This window comes from Haemorhous mexicanus, chromosome Z, assembly GCF_027477595.1.
Source record: "Haemorhous mexicanus isolate bHaeMex1 chromosome Z, bHaeMex1.pri, whole genome shotgun sequence".
NCBI lineage: Eukaryota > Metazoa > Chordata > Aves > Passeriformes > Fringillidae > Haemorhous > Haemorhous mexicanus.
Genome location: NC_082381.1, coordinates 57,222,564 through 57,238,824, shown reverse-complemented (window position 1 = coordinate 57,238,824; position 16,261 = coordinate 57,222,564). Strand labels below are relative to the sequence as shown.

Here is a 16,261-nt window from a genome sequence, read left to right as displayed (position 1 = left end):
AGGATGAGGGAGGGATTCTTCCCCTCTGCTCTGCTCTGGAGAGACCCCACCTGCAGGGCTACATCCAGCCCTGCACATGAGAAGCCCATGGACTGGAGTGAGTCCATAGGAGGGAGAGCCATAGAGATGATCCGGGGACTGGAGCACCTGTCCTGTAAAGGACTACTGAGAGAGTTGGGACTGTTCAGCCTGGAGGAGAGAAGGCTCTGGGGACACCTTATAGCAGCCTGCCAGTACCGAAAGGAGCCTACAAAAAAGCTGGAGAAAGACATTTAACAAGGTCATGTAGTGATAGAACAAGGGGGCATGGCTTTAAACTGAGAATAGATTTAGATTATCTATTATGAAGAATTCTCCTACTATGAGGATGATGAAGCACTGGAACTAGTTGCCCGTGGATGTTATAGATGCCCCATCCCAAGGCCAAGTTGGATGGGGCTTTGAGTGAGATGGCACTGGAAGGTGATCTTTAGTGTGCTTTTGCTCACAAGCTATTTTATGATTTTGTGCTAATGGACTTAATCTCTGAGAGGAGCTTCTTCTTAATAGTCTCCTGTGTCATGATATTAATGAAGTCCAGTTAGTCTAATCATACTTTTGGTTAGTCTTATCTTACTTTCAGATAAAACTTGTTTCAATAATGTTTTATGTAGCCCTATTGAGGAGTTAGCAACAAGTCACATGTGTCTATGTGCTTGTATAGAGTAACAGTGTCAGTTCATGTAAAGGTCTTGACTTAATCTAGTGGGCATGGGAGTGCATTTCAGATGGCTTCTACAGCTGCAACTCAGTAGCAGATTGAAATGGACTTGGACTTTATCCAAAGGCAGCCAAACTGTATCAGTTTAGCAGTCCTAGTTGTTTTTACCCTTTCTTTAACCTGAAGTCAAGCATATAGTTTATTCTTTACCTCCCCTGCCAGTGTAATTGTTTTTCCAGTGTCATGCAAGTCAAGCATGCCTATTCTGTCACACAAATTTCTCTGAACTTTAAGTACAGGAAATATACTTAATAATAATACTTAATAAGTGCGGGTCATCCACATTGTCAGGCTGAAAGAACATTTACTTCAGTGGTTTAGAATTGCTAGTATTTAAGTATCTTTATAGTTACTAAAGGTTGTTTATTTTCTGGACAGGAGATGGCTCCACCTTACCATGATCAAGGAGTATCAGCATTTCTAACGCTAGGTGGAAGTAGTCAGCACATCTCCCATAGAAGTGTTTAGACCCCCTGGTTTGAGCTTTGAGCTGTAGGGAAATGCTTTTAAGTAGGAAAAAGATCTAAGTCTGAATATGGAAACACACAAACAGAATGGTTGAATGGTGATCCAGGTATGAAGTACATGTGTGTCCTCTTCACTTAAAAATGTCTTGGCTGACCATTTCACATAGTGGTTGGACCTAAACCGTCCAGAAGTGTAAATATCCTTATAAATGAAACATCTTGCAGAAGCAGTTTAAATAGCAGAAAAGAGAAAATTACTTCCATTGCTGTATTTAAGCTTAGTAAGTGTTGCAAAATGTATTGTTCTGTTTCCCCCCCTACTGTTTGCTTATCTGATAACGGGTACTTTTTGTAGATATGAAGGTCTAATAGCAAATGTGGTGTTGAACCATATGTCATGTAAGATACTAAATTAAAGCTTTCAGTTTGGAGTACACCAGTAGTCACAAATATTGCAGCACTTCAAGCAAGTGTGAGGGACAAAAAAGTGGAAGCCGCAAAGGACAGTTTGGAAAATGGTGTTGCAAACTGTAAGCTTAAAGAAAATGTCTCCACATTAGCATTGATATACAATGTGACACGGAAAAAAGTGATTGAACATTAAGAGATTAAACATAAAGCATGTTTGCTCACAAGTTTGAATGCTGGCATTGAATTTTTCTTGATCACTTTTATTTACTGGTTCTCAAAAGTCAGAATTCTCTCTGTACTATCATGGAAACTGATCCCGGCTATCTTTGTTCTTTGTGACAGATGAGTAATGCAATGATTGACTCTCACAATTAACAGACAAGTATCATGTAGCTAGGTTAAGAAAAGTTTTATCGATTTATAGTTATGTTTTACCCCCATGCATTGTTATCAAGGGACAGCCGGGGTTGGGATATTTGTGAAGGTCTGCTTGTCACTATGGCAACAGCTAACCTCCAATCAGGATTTGAGGAAGTAAACTCCACCACTGCACAGCGAAGAAGGAGTCAATGGACAGAATTTTGGGAGAGGCAAAAGGGTTAGAAGGTGAAACCTCCATTGTGTGGTTGAGCACATGGTGGGAAAAATCCTTTGCTCCTGGCACCATGATATTTTCTCTATTCAGTCTTCTGTTGTATTTTTGATAAGGTTTGGTAAACCTGCCTAAACTTATAAAAACTGTGTAACTATTTCTCACATTCTTTAAATTAAGGCTGAAATCTATCGGCTTAAATATCTAAGGAAACTTCAGAAATTCCATGAGTTTGTGCCTGCTATCTTTAGTAAGATGTCTGCCTTCATATATCTTGTTAGGCGCACATTAAAGTAAGAAGTGACGGAATCTTTTTGAATAATCAATGTTGTCTTTGTTGGATGAGCAAACACTTTGTAATCAGTGGAGAACTCACTTTTTGGTCCGTCTTTGAGATGGATTTGGACCTCACAAGAAGCTTTCCGTGTTAAACCAGTATGTATTCCCATTTGACTCCCAGATACAAGTCTATGATCTGGATATCTGTGGCGTGCAAGCTTACTCTAGATGGTTTTCACACAGCTTCTTCTTTGTAAGGCATTTTGTAAAATTTTCAGATATTCAGTGATTCAGTAAGGATACTGAATACTCTCATCTTTATTGCGATTCAAAGAGGTTTGCCTGTCTAACGGGTTTCTGATGCCAGTGACTTTCCGTTTGTCAGACAGGAAAACAAAACTCCTTCCTATTTCTCTTTTTGGAACTTTTACCATGGTTTTACAGGTTAGACTCCCTCCTGACATTTTTCTTCTACTCACAGAATGTGTAATAGATTCTTCTCACTGGTGGAGTATGCAGCTTCTCACTGTGAAGGGAAGTGCATATAGGTATTAGCCGAGCCTGTTTGAACCTTTATCAGCAAAATAGAATAGATTTTCTATATGGCATTTTGTTGCAGCTGTGATCTTCCCAACTGAGTGTTCAGATGCAGCTTTAAATACAGGTGCAAGTTCTATGGCTGATGTGCAGATAGACTGAAATACTAAGATTCTTTTCCTTAGAGCAAATCTGAATTTCTTTCTATTATTAATTCTGTATTGATTAGACGTGCTTAAGCGGTAGTGGCTGGTTTAATGTCTGCCATGAAGTTTGGGGTTTTTTCTGACTAATTTCTCAATTATTTGCTGGCATCTGACTTGGTTTAAATTTGCTAGAACTATGGTGAGCCATAAGCTTTAGCAAGGTAGTCATAGAGCAGATGAAAAAGAATATTCAGTGCTCCACCGTCAGCATCTACATGACTTCCTCAATTCACATCTGTAGTTTTTCTACAGGCTCTTTGAAGCAACCAATCTTCTGGGTAGAGTACATAGAGTGGTAAAATAAGGTTAAGGTTTGCCTGAGTAATCTTCTGAGACTTTTGGAAAGAATACGGTTTACTCTTAATCTTTGGCTTCTAATAATGCAAAAAATTAGTGGGAGTTTTGTCAGATCTCTAACAGTGTATTATCTTGAATAAAAAGATTTGTTTTTTCCCCTGGGTCTTTGATTTTTGGAGTTACTGTGAACTAATGTAAGCAAGATTGTAAAACTTCTGAGGCAAAGCTTTAAAGAATCAAACTCTAGAAGAAGAGGAACATCAAATGCAAAAGAATAGGGCATTGCTATGTTTAACTTTAGGAAGAAACACCAGTGTTGAAAAAGTAACTTTTTTCATGCCTTTATATAGGGATATGAACTTACATGTCAAAGTTTGATTTCTGGTTTCTAATACAGTTTTTCTGTGTATGCTATCTTGAATCTATTTGAATGCTTTACATTGGATTCCTGTCAGGAACATCTGGCTCTTCTTTGGTTATGAAGATCATAACTCTTTTCCAGTAGGCTAGACATACTGTTCTGTTTGTGGAAAGGATCTGTTTCTTTTATTTCAGAGTTCATCAGAGATGTCTGTGCCTGAAATGCTAAATTTTGCCAGTGTATTTTTTTTAATAGGCATGCTAATTCTACAAGTTAATTCTTCAGTGACTTGAGGCAATGCAAGCAAAGATAACATCTATAAATGTTACTGTTAAATGGAATTGCTCCTACTTCAGACATCAAAAGAGTGATATATTGGTACTTCTTACAGATGTCTGCCTGCTCCTGCCTTCTTCACGTACTGTCCCTGTATTTTCTTAGGACTGAGGCTTCTATACTTCTGGGATTTTGTGTTTCCTCTGGACCATGTGGCTTGTCCTTGCATTTAGTGTTCATCATGTTAGCTCAAGAAGACAGAATATTCTTTTGAAGGACTATACCAGTGGCTGATACTTGTATATTCTGATTGGGAGACTCTTGTTGTTTCAGTTTTTAATTCTTACTGACGACATCATTCAAGCTATTATTTGTTATTTCAGTTTTATTTTTCATCTTGAGACTGAAAAAACCTAAGAGTTTCAGGGGCTTCCATTTGAAAGGATAAGTTAACCATTTTGATGGTGTTTTGCATCTCTAGTTTCAGCTGGAGTGAGGCTGTGATGAAGGCATAGTTAGGTGTTCAGGAAATAAAATAAGACTTAGAAGTCAAATTCAGTGCAGAGCTTGTGAATTAGTATGTTGTGCCTGAAAACTTTACTCTCAGAATCACTGTTTTTCAGTGTTTGCTGTGAGAATAGACACTTAAGCCAGCCAAAGACAAAATAGTGGTTTTGCTCTTTAGGATATGCAGTGCAATATTCTCAGTGAAGCTTCCATTTCTTCATTTAATTTTTAAAAAAATTACATTTTCCTCTCTGAATGTTGTAATTGATACCTTCCTTACTGTTTTCTTTGTCTTCTGTCAAATTTAAAATATAATTATTTTTAGACAGGCTTTTTGAATGTTTTTTTGAATTAGAAAAGAAGTGAAATCCATATCACTTGTATTTATTATTTACTTTTACTAGGCTGGCAGTATTTTTGAGTAAAACTATCCTATTAACAGATGTTCATCTTGGGAGTATGCTAAGGAGTCCTGCAAAACTGAGGCAGGACATAGTTTGCTAATTCTCTGTTAAGGGCAAAGGGGATTAGGAGCTAATGTTTGGAAGGAATAATACCTAGAGAATATAAAGGGTCTTAATCAAGCTATTTGTCACAGTCACAGAATGGGTAAGGTGGGAAGGGACCACAGAGGGTCATCTGGTCCAACCTCCCTGTTCAACCAGGGTTGTCCTAGAGCACATGGCACAGGATTGTGTCCAGACAGTTCTTGAGTGTCTTCATTGAAGGAGACTCCACAGCCCTTCTGTTCAGTCTGTTCCAGTGCTTGGTCATTGAACAAAAAGTTCTTCCTCATGTTCAGGTGGAGCTTCCTATGTATCAGTTTGTGCCTGTTGCTTTTTGTCCTGGTGCTTGACAGCACTGAGCAGAGCCTGGATCCATCCACTGACACCCTCCCTCCAGATATTCACAGACATGGATGAGGTCCCCTCTCAGTCATCTCTGCTCAAGGCTGAGCGGGCCCAGCTCCCTCAGCCTTTCCTCCCAAGAGAGATGTTCCTGTCCCCCCATCATCTTTGTCACCTCCGCTGGACCAGCTCCAGCAGCTCTGTGTCTCCCTTGTCCTGAGGAGCCCAGAAACTGGACACAGCACTCCAGACGTGCCTCACCAGGGCTGAGTAAAGGGACAGGATCACCTCCCCCAGCCTGCTGGCACTGCTCTTCCCAGTGCACCCCAGGACACCATTGGCCTTCTTGGCCACCAGGACACACTGCTGGCTCATGGACAGCTTGCTGTCCACCAGGAATTCCCAGGTCCTTCTCCTCAGAGCTGCTTTCCAGCAGGTCAGACCCAGCCTGTGCTGGTGCCTGGGGTTCTTCCTCCCCCCGTGCAGGACCCTGCCTGTGCCTTTGTTGAATTTCAGACAGTTCTTCCCTGCCCCTCTCTCCACCCTCTGAAGGGCAGCACGGCCCTCTGGGGTATCGGCCACTGCTCCCAGCTCTGTGTCATCAGTGAGCTTGCTGAGGGGGCACTGCCCCTTCATCCAAGGCACTGACGGAGAAGTTAAACAATACCAGGCTCACTCTTGAATCTGGGCGGTCACCACTTGTGACAGGCCTCCAACCAGACCCCGTGCCACTCATAACAATCCTCTGGGTTCAGACAGTTCTCGGTTCACCTCTGTGTCCCCTCATCCAGGCCCACTTCCTAGTTTGTCCACAAGATGTTGACAGTGTTGAAAGCCTTGCTGAAGTGAAGGTAAAGAGTACCAATTGCTCTTGCCTCATCCATCCAGGTAGTTGTCCCATCATAGAAGGCAATCAGATTGTCTAAGCATGATTTCCCTTTGCTTAATCCATGCCAACTTCTCTGATCACTTTCTTGTTCTCCATGTTGTGATAGGGATGGTATCCAGAAGGAGGCACTCCACTTTTCCAGGGATTGAGGTGAGGCCTGACTGGCCAGTAGTTCCTTGGGTCCTTCTTACCTTTTTTGAAGACACTCTTAATTATGAGAATAATCTTAACAGTGTGAAAATATAGTAGTGATGTTTGTGATTTTTTAAAATTAAGTATGTTAAGCAGATAAATTTTTGAAGAATCTTCTCTGTGCATCATTTCATCTATTTTATGAAATTGTAGATGTTCTGTTGATACCTCAATGTATTTAAGAACATACAGAGTATATTTATGTTGCCTCAAGTGGGCAAACAGTGGAGCAATAGGAAGAATATTTAACTTGGTTTATTTGCTTTCTGACCCTAGCTGATTATAAAAAAATGCTGCAATAACATAATACTACATCAATTTACTTAACTAAATAGAAAATATTAATTTAATAATCCTTATATGTAGAAAATGTTGTTATATGTGTTTCTTGGTATGAGTTGTCACAGTTCCAAAGAAATTCAGATATATCAGATTGGTGTATGGAATCACAATATGCTTAATAAGTTGAATAAACCTGGTGTCATATTATCTTCTCTCTGAACTTAAATATCCTGAAAATGTATTTTTAGGCAGCTGCAGTGAGAACAAAGAAACTGGAAGAAGACATTGAAGCAGAGAGAGCAGCACATTTAGCATCCAATTTCACTTCAGAGATCATCCAGGTAAACTTTTTGTTAAATATTTCATAGAAGTTTACAGTTGAGGAAGTTGTGAAATAACTAATACCCAATTATATGAAGAGCACTTGCTCCAGTGAAAAACCTAAATAGTTTTATTATAATAAGTGTCAAAATCATAAAAATATATAAATATATAAATAAATATATATATATAGGTACAGAATAGAAGAGTATCTGCTTTTCAGGGAACTTTAAAGTTATTAGAATAAATAATAAAATAAGATGTCATAATAGTAATTTTGAGAATTCCCACTACTATTTAAACGGTTAGGGAAAAGGAAATGTTTCACAATTGTTAAGCATTATACTAGTGTTTAAATATGCTGCTCTGTATCTTCTGAATGGCTACTTAAAGGAATTTGGAGACATTTGCATACATGCAACTTATCTAGGAGTGAGAGCATAATGCAACCTGAAACTGCAGTTTCAAACACAATTTCTTAGAGTACACTTCAGCTCCAAAATTATGATACTCGCAGTTACCAGTGAAGATTGATTATATGAATAAATCTAGTGTATATACTTGGATGTTAGTTTTTTGTATCTGTATCACACAGCGTTGGACTCAGTAAAAAAATTATGATTTAGTAAAAAAAAGTTTGAAAAAAACCAAATGGAGATTTCTTAGTTTGTTAACGAATATGATATTACTTACTGGACTTCCGAAAAACTAAGCAAAAAAGAAAGGAATTTGGTATCTTTTTTCCCCCTATTTTCTGAAATAAGCATTGCTGTTCTTCAGTCAGTTATTTTCTTATTTTCATGATCTTCTGTATGTGCGGGCACTTAAGTCTTAAAAGTGATAATTTAACTAGAAAAGATTTAGTTTGCTTAATTTCCTCTCTATTTCTGCAACATACAAAGGAACTGAGAGGATAACACTCCTTAAACTTAGAGGCTTGGGTTTTATGGATGAATAACTGATAAAGTCTTTTTCCTTATTTATGTACATGAACAAGCTAGAAGTGTGCTTTTTTCTGAGAGAAAGTATGTCCTTTATTGTTAGTCCCACGCTTCATAAGTCTGTTTAAAAACTAGAATTTCCCTGGAAATCTTCAGTATTAATAAGAACTGGAAGTGTTCAGACACCTCCAAATGAGAACAGATGGTACTTTTCATTGTCATATCTATTTGTCTCTGGTTTGAACTTTATGTATTCTTACATTTTTACACATGTTCAATGTTTTTTACATATGTATATGCTTTTATACTGAATTAATAGAATATACTCTACTGAAAGCAGAACAGACCATAGAAGATCATGTAAGTGTTTCCTAACTTGCTTTTATTGCTTTTTTATCATTTGATGTAGTTAAGAATTCAAGAACTTGAAGAAGCTGTACGTGTGGAAAAGGACAGACGAGAAGAAGCTCTTTCAGATTTAGAAATCATCAAGAAAGAGTTCAAAGGGTTAGAATATGCATATGAGAGGGAAAAACACAATGCCCAGGAGAACTTGGAAAAACTCAATGTGTAAGTTTCCCTCTAAACTCATTGTAAAATGGCAGCTGGATTACCACTTATTGCTTACATTATTTATATAAATATAAGCTGTAAGCTTACAAATATAAGCTTACAGCTTATATTTATTTAGTTTTCAGTCAGTATAAAACAACTAAATCTGATGCAATTTCCCAAACCAACCTGAAGTTCAGAACCTGGTGTTCCATTAAAAATATTAATAACAGGTCCATATCAGTAACCAAATGGTGGGTAAAGAAAATAACTGATCTGTTACCGATTATTTGCCAAAGCAAAAATGTTGGAAATGATATGGCAGGGTCCTGTCTCCTGTGTATTTAGGAGGAGTGTAGGAAAGCACAAATGGCAGGGTTAGAACAGATTTTTTTCTTCTGTGTATACTTACATTATTATGAAAATATTATTTTTCACTTCAGTGAGCTAGATCAGTCTTTAAGACTCCTGTTGAGAAGTTGTGTGTCATTGATAATGGTAAATCTTCATTTTCAGCTTTTGAATGATTGTGGAAAGTGTTGACTAGCTAATGAAAATAGAAGAAGGGATGAAGTACATGAGGACAGATGAAATTACCTGGGATTCCTTTCCTGCTCAGCACAATGTACTGTGTCTGTAGTAACAGATGTTTTTTGGAAGAAAGATTTTGCTGTATTTCCTGGGCAGATACAGGATACACTGTACCGACTCTTCTTCCTTAGCTGAATGAAGTTTTTATTGGGGTGAGAAAATATCAGGAAGAAGAATGGTGCTGGAAGACAGAGAACTGAGGAGTGCATGAAATAAAGGGTAGTAGTTTGTGAAATTTAGGGAAAGAGGGGGTTTAGAAGACATGAAGTAGGTGGCACACAGTGGAGTTGTGGGGAGAGAGAGGTAGTAGAATGGGTTGAAAAAGACAGTTTGCATCTCTTAGTCTAGGATTATGGGGATCTGTACATAAAAATATTTGTGGTGACTTGATCATACAAGCAGTAGAGGGGAAAAAAGAAACTCGTTTCCCTACAAAAAAGGAATTTTGTGGCCCAAGTGTTCCTATATTCATGCTTACAGAGATGTTTTAAGTAATAGAGTTTAAACTTGGGCTGTATTATAAACATCTTAGAGCTCTTTGTTAAAAAAAGGTCAAAAGAGGCCTGATGTGCATTTAGGTAAACCAGATTCACATTAAAAAATGAAAACTTTTTTCTCAAAGAAAAAGATATAACTGTTATGATAAAAATTTGTGGAAAACATTATGATAGTAATCTAAAATTATTCTTCAGGAAGACTGCAGTCTTCACAGCTGTGAAACTGAGTAAGTATAATTCAAGATGCTATACAGTTCTAAAATAACATCAGTAATTAAACTGTAATCTCATCCTGCCTGGTTGTTTTTGCTGTGAGCATGGGTTCTCTGTCAGCAAATACATGATATGCGACTAATACTAAGTTCTTTGCCTTTCCATGAATTGGAGAAGGCCTGGACCATTGATTTGACATTTTATTCCATTTTTATTGTTTTGTTTTAAAAAGCTCCTTTGTTTGCAAACCAGCCTTTTTTTGAGGAATGGTTGTTTTATCAATAGTTTTGCATAACACAGGCTACTTTGTACCATTTGACCTTTTCTTGTGTGTAACTTTTTATTCTTACAGAGCATATGGACTATAGATCTTTTTTTTCAATCTTGGTTTGGTTTTCTTAGTTTTTAATTTGGTGCAGTGTGTTTTTTATTTTTGCTCTGGTAGGTTCCCATACATGGTCCAGAAGATATGGAAAAATTAATGTTACGAAAGTTTTCTTGAAGTAATGTTCAAACACTTCCACTGTTTGTTCTTGAACCATTTCTTCACTTGTTCCAAGACCTCATATTCCAGAGTCTGTCTTTGAATTGATGTTAGACCAGAAGAATTAATCATCCTTAGTGAAATGTGGTGTTTTTTAGTTTGGTTTTTTGAATAAGGCTTGTTAAGCTGTTGTAGTTTTCAGTCTAGAAAAAACTATCCTGTCTTGTCAACATGGTGCCATAACATGGCTTTCTGTAATCAGTCAGGGAGCTGTTAGTATGGATGTGTACTGGGAACCAATAGGTGTTAATAAGATATTACCTAATTAGCAGCATTTTTAATGTAACTTAAACATCTGTTTATTTTCCAAACCATTAGAATTTTACAAGCTTTACTACAAGACCTGTTTTTTTAAGTTTTGGATTAGTAAATTTGGGTAAAAACATGAACTTCTGTAAGTAGTAGCTTTCCAGTTAAGTCTCTGAGAATCTCTTAAAGATATTTTTCTGAATTAGATTATTTGGACCACCATAACAATAATGGTTAGGCACTGAATTGTATTGTGCATTCAATAGTGTTTTTTTCCTTGTGAGAATCTTTTATCTAGATATATGAAGATATTTCTTTGAGCATTGAAGGGATTTGTGTCTAGGATAGTTTTGATCCACAGAAGTTACATCTTTGAAAAATGTTATCACAAAAAAGAAAAAAGTTTTTTTAGAGAGTATATTTCTTTGTTTGGAATTACTGCAGGAAATACCTGTAAGTATATTTTTTGTACTTTAGACTATGAAGTACAGTTTTTACAGACATGGTACCGTTTGCCTTAAGAATTTCAATAGTAGTGTTTACAGAGGAGTAAATACTTCAGTTACTAAAATGCAAGATAAACCTTAAGAAGCCTTCCTTTCGTGCTCTGAACTGGACAATTATGTTCAGTGTTTCTTCTTCAGGAAGGAAATATGCCCTATCCTAGAGGTTTTTTTTGGATAAAACAGAATTTATGCCTGAGGCATCTGTTCTATGTGTTAATTGAATATGAGAATAAATGTTGTCTAATATCCAAACAGTACTTTTCACTGCTTGAACACAATCATGTGTTGATTCAGGCAATTACTTCTAGCAGCTGAGTTTTTTGAAAGCAAATTGTGTTCTGTGATTTCAGAGAATGCAAACCCTTCCATGAAAATCAAGACAATTAAAACACAGGTAAAATAGTTGGTGGTTTTGTTAAGAGATGTTGAAGAAACACGAGCAGCCTATTCTCACGATTTTGTTAGTCCAGACAACAAAATTCCAGACCTCTATTAAGATAAGTAGCAAAGGTCAAGCTTTTTCTGAGATGGATATTCATCTACTCAGTTCTCTTGAGGTAATTACATGGGGTGGGCAGGTACTGCCTCATCTGTTTCCTGTCCCCTTTTTATTCTTTGAAGCATACAAGTGTCAGTAACATTGGTGAAAATCAGTGATTGCTTTCACCGGACACCTTCTGAGAGAATACAACAGCCTTTGATCTACTTACCTTTGAAGGGTCTGGTCTTCGGACTTCAGACAATGTCAGGAGCTTGGCTTTTTTTTTTTTTTTAAGACATAGTTTGGCATCCAAACATATTTTCTCTTTTTCTGGAGGACTTGCATGAGTTGTCTTTAAGCCTTAGCCAAATGAAAGTCTTAGAGACTTTCATTTGTTGTGCTAGAACACTTGCCTGTGTCTTTAGCTGGACTTGATATAGGTAAATAATGCAAAAGTTGGAAGCTATATAATGCTGTAAGAATTTGTTTTCTCAGAAAAAAAACTAGTTATAATAACTGAAACCAAGCAAACAGGCTTTTCTGGGTGGCATAATATTTTATTTTCTTAGAAAAAATATAGTTGTAATAACTAAAACCAAGCTAACAGGCTTTTCTGGGTTGCATAATTTATTAATTAGCTCTGAACCCAGTAGCACTATGTAAATCGGAAGCAACGTGGGATTTGGGTCTCTGTGTGAATTTACTTTTCTTGAAGAGTGAGAACATGACATAAAATAATTTGGAACTGCTTTTGCTGTGTTTCCAAAAGTTGTGAGGGTAAAAGCTACTTTGGGGGACTAAAACTGGCAGGTTTTGAAGAATAAGAAGTAAACATCTGCAGCTACAGCAAAAAATCATCCAGGCTGATGCAGAAGCACATAGGTATTTGGTGGACTGGTGAAGTAGTCCTTCAACTTAAAAGATACATTAATCTTTAACAAATAAATTAAAGTCAGAAAGTGACAATACTGATTCAAAAGCTTCAAAAATGCAAGAACTTTGAGCCCTTTGCACTGCTTTCAGTTCTAGGGAGACAGGAGTGCTAGGAGAAAAAGAGATGATGGATGTTTCTACTGGATGTTTCTACTGCTGAGAGCTACATCAAAGAACAGTTCAGGTTGAAAGGAATTGCAGATCTATAATCTAACCTGCTGCTCAAACTAATATAAGCTATGAGATCAGGCTCTTCAGGGTTTAGTCCAGTTAGGTCTTGAAAATGTGGAGAATGGAGATGGCACAATCTCTCTGGGAACCTGTTCCATGCAGTTGGAAAACATTTCTCCTTGTCTGAACCTCTTTTGGATCAGTACTTGTCTTGTAGACAAACACTGCTGTGAAGTGATCATCTGCGTTTCCTTGCTAACCTCCTTTTAGATACTGTGAGGCCTGTTGTACACCATGGAGTTATCTCTTCTCCAGCTTGAACATACCAAGTTTCCTCAGTTCTTATGTGTATTTCTGCTGCTGACTATGGTGGTCACCATGCCTTTAGTGCACCCCAGCTTTTTTCCTATCTTGTGAGGGGTGCATGTAGTTAAAAACAATCATTATCCTAGATGTGTTGTAATGACTGCAAAATACAAGGTGATTAATCACTTCCCTTAATCTGGCTATGCTGCTATTAATACAGCCCATGATGCTGTTAGCTATCTCTGCTCATATGCTGTGGTGCTGATTAGTGGCCGTGTGTCATGGTTACCAGCTTCTTGTTAGCATAGCTTCTATCCAGCCAATTATGAGCTACAACCCATTAGGGTGGTCTTCTTTCCTAAATTCTGGTCTTTGCACATGTCATTGTTGAATGTCAGAAGTTTCATTCTGGCCTGTTCTTTCTCCATGACTAGAGAATGGCAGCTCTTCTGTTGAGTGTGTCAATTATATTGTGTCATAATCTACCCATACCCAGTTCACTGTTCACTGCCAGTATTGTGAGACTGCACTCTTGGCTTACTCCAGGTGATGGCTGGAGCTGTTAAACAGATCTTAGACAGACCTCTACAGTATTACAGCCATTCTGGCTGCTACCATCTGGGCTTTACTATCCAACCACTTTTATCAATGTTATAATTCACATATATAGACTTAAGTTGTAACAGCTATAAAAATGCTGTGTTAAAAAGTGCTAAAATCCGTCCTCAAATCATATTATAGGTGCTAAATATTTATGTATTTGCCCTCCTTTTTTCCACAGCTCTGATAATTTTATCATGGAATGTAACAGGGTTGGTCAGGTATGATTAAGCTCCCTGAGTGTTCCTAGTCACCTATGTCTCTTTCATGAGCCCAGAAGATTGTTCTAGAAGGAATTCTTTGTAACATTCCAAGGCTGAAATGAAGCTTAGTGGTTTATAGTTCCTTGGCTTCTCCTTTATATTTTTGTCAAATATACGTGTGACATTTGACATTCTTCATTTCCCAGGAACTTTCCCCAATTTTTGTGACCTTTCATGATGATAATGAGCAATGTCACTTTGAGATTAGCCAGCTTTATCAGAACCTTTGAATGTAGGTGAGCTGATCTCTTCAATTCTAAGGGTTGAGTTCTCACAGGTTATCTCAGACACAATCCTCACTGATTGCTAGCAATTGTTCTCCTTTTAGTGACCTTTTACTGACAATAGAGGTTTGGGAATAGACCTTGTCAGGGAGGATGGAGGACAAAAAGGCAGGGAGTATGCTTACATTCTCTCTCTGCTGTTGGTAAAATAGCTGCTTTGTGTAGAATATGCTCATGTTTTCTTTCCTACCATAAGAGTGGTAAAATCCCTTCTCATCTTTGTCATCTTTTGTAAATGTTAATTCTAGGTGCGTTTTCTGGGGTACCTCCTTTCCATCTCTATTTACTTCGGCAATCCTTCTGAATTTTTCCTTGGCTTCCTGTCCCTGGCTTTGTCTCCTATTTGCTGTTGTTTGACCTTGTAATTTTCTCATGACACACCTTTTTATCATGCCAGACACACACCTTTTTATCATGCCAGACTTTCTATATATTTGTTTTCTTGAATATCAGGGGGACTTATGTAGTTCAAGAACTGGCTGAAATTTTGAATTGTCTGCTATTGAAATAATGCATTTCTGAGTAGAATTGTCATGGCTTAAGAATGGAATTCCCCAATTTAGTGTTCCCACAGAAACACTCCAAACCATGTGCTGCTCGATCATTCCTCCCTCTTCTTCATCATTCTGTGACAGGCTGGAGAGGATAATTGGTCTCAGAAAAAGTTAAGATCATGGGCTGAGATAAGGACACTTTACTGGACACTACAATGAAATAAGACAATGAACTGTAACAGCAACAATACTAATGACAGAGTGTTCAAAGAAGAAAAAGTGATTGATCCACCTGTGATTGCACACTGTGGAAACCCCCAACCATACCCAGTCCCTCTGCCTCTCACAAGGGAGCCCTTCCCCTGTCCCCAGAAAATGACATAAGATGGTATAGAATGACCTCCAGGTCCTAGCCATGCCCACTTGGCTACTGCAAAAATTAACCCTCTTCTGGCCAGAACCAGGGTAAGAATATAGTCAGGTATGTGGAAACTCAAGGAGCAAGCTTTGTACTTGAAATCAGTGCTGATGACTTTCTGAAGAGAACTAATGTGTTAATTAAAATATTATGACTTCTGTTTATTACATATAATCTGGAGTCCATATTCAAATGATCAAATTAATTTATGACTGGAAGTCTAGCACAAGCCTTGGTAATGGAAAAGAACATAATCATAAAGAAAAGTTTTTCTTAGATGGAATGTATAAGTTTCTTCACTTAATAAAATAAGGCAAGCAGCTTCATACGTCATACAATGTGCTAACATGATGTGATACCCAGATTGTCTTTTAAAAATATGTAAACTACTTGACATAAGTATTTTTGATTAAAATGTTCTAATGTTGGAACTTTCCAGATTAGAAAAAGAGTGTTTCTCCTCAAACAATCAAATGAAAGAAGTGATTGAGGAAAAGAAGAAGGTAATTATGGACCTCTCTACAAGACTAGGGAATGCTGAAAAAAGCTGCAGTGAATTACAGAGCGAACTTGCAATGGTAAGACAAAAAGCCTGTGGCACTTGTTTTTTAGGTTTTTTTAAACATACTCTGAACATAATCTGGATTTGCTGTGCTGAGCTGTGGAGTAAATCTGACTTTGCGTTACTCTGATTTTTTATTTATATTACTTTGTTTTGTGAAACAAGAGTAAATATAGATAAAATACTGGGGAAACTAATTCCAAAATGCATTTTAAGTGATACACCAAGTATTTAATTGAGGAATTATTTGCAGAAAGCAATTATTTTAAAGTCTGGCTATGAGTCAAGAGTAACCAGCCTTTGCATTCCTAATGAAGAAAGCAGTTTGTAAATATGGATTGTGATTTTTTTTTGTGAAGAATGTTATATCTTCCTATCCAAGCTTTTTTTCCCTCAGGCTTGATTATTTACCATGCTAGACTTGCTTATTT

General features: G+C 37.4%; 1 protein-coding gene across 8 annotated transcripts in view; it reads left to right on the top strand.

The window, feature by feature from the left end:
• The window catches only part of CCDC171 (coiled-coil domain containing 171), a 155,534-nt gene that overhangs the window by 24,203 nt on the left and 115,070 nt on the right, over window positions 1-16,261 (top strand). For all 8 annotated transcript variants that reach the window (XM_059836830.1, XM_059836827.1, XM_059836829.1 and 5 more), the window contains 3 exons: window positions 7,153-7,245; window positions 8,576-8,736; window positions 15,708-15,846. In XM_059836830.1, coding sequence (XP_059692813.1) covers window positions 7,153-7,245; window positions 8,576-8,736; window positions 15,708-15,846 — 393 coding nt within the window. The remainder of the gene's footprint in view (window positions 1-7,152; window positions 7,246-8,575; window positions 8,737-15,707; window positions 15,847-16,261) is intronic.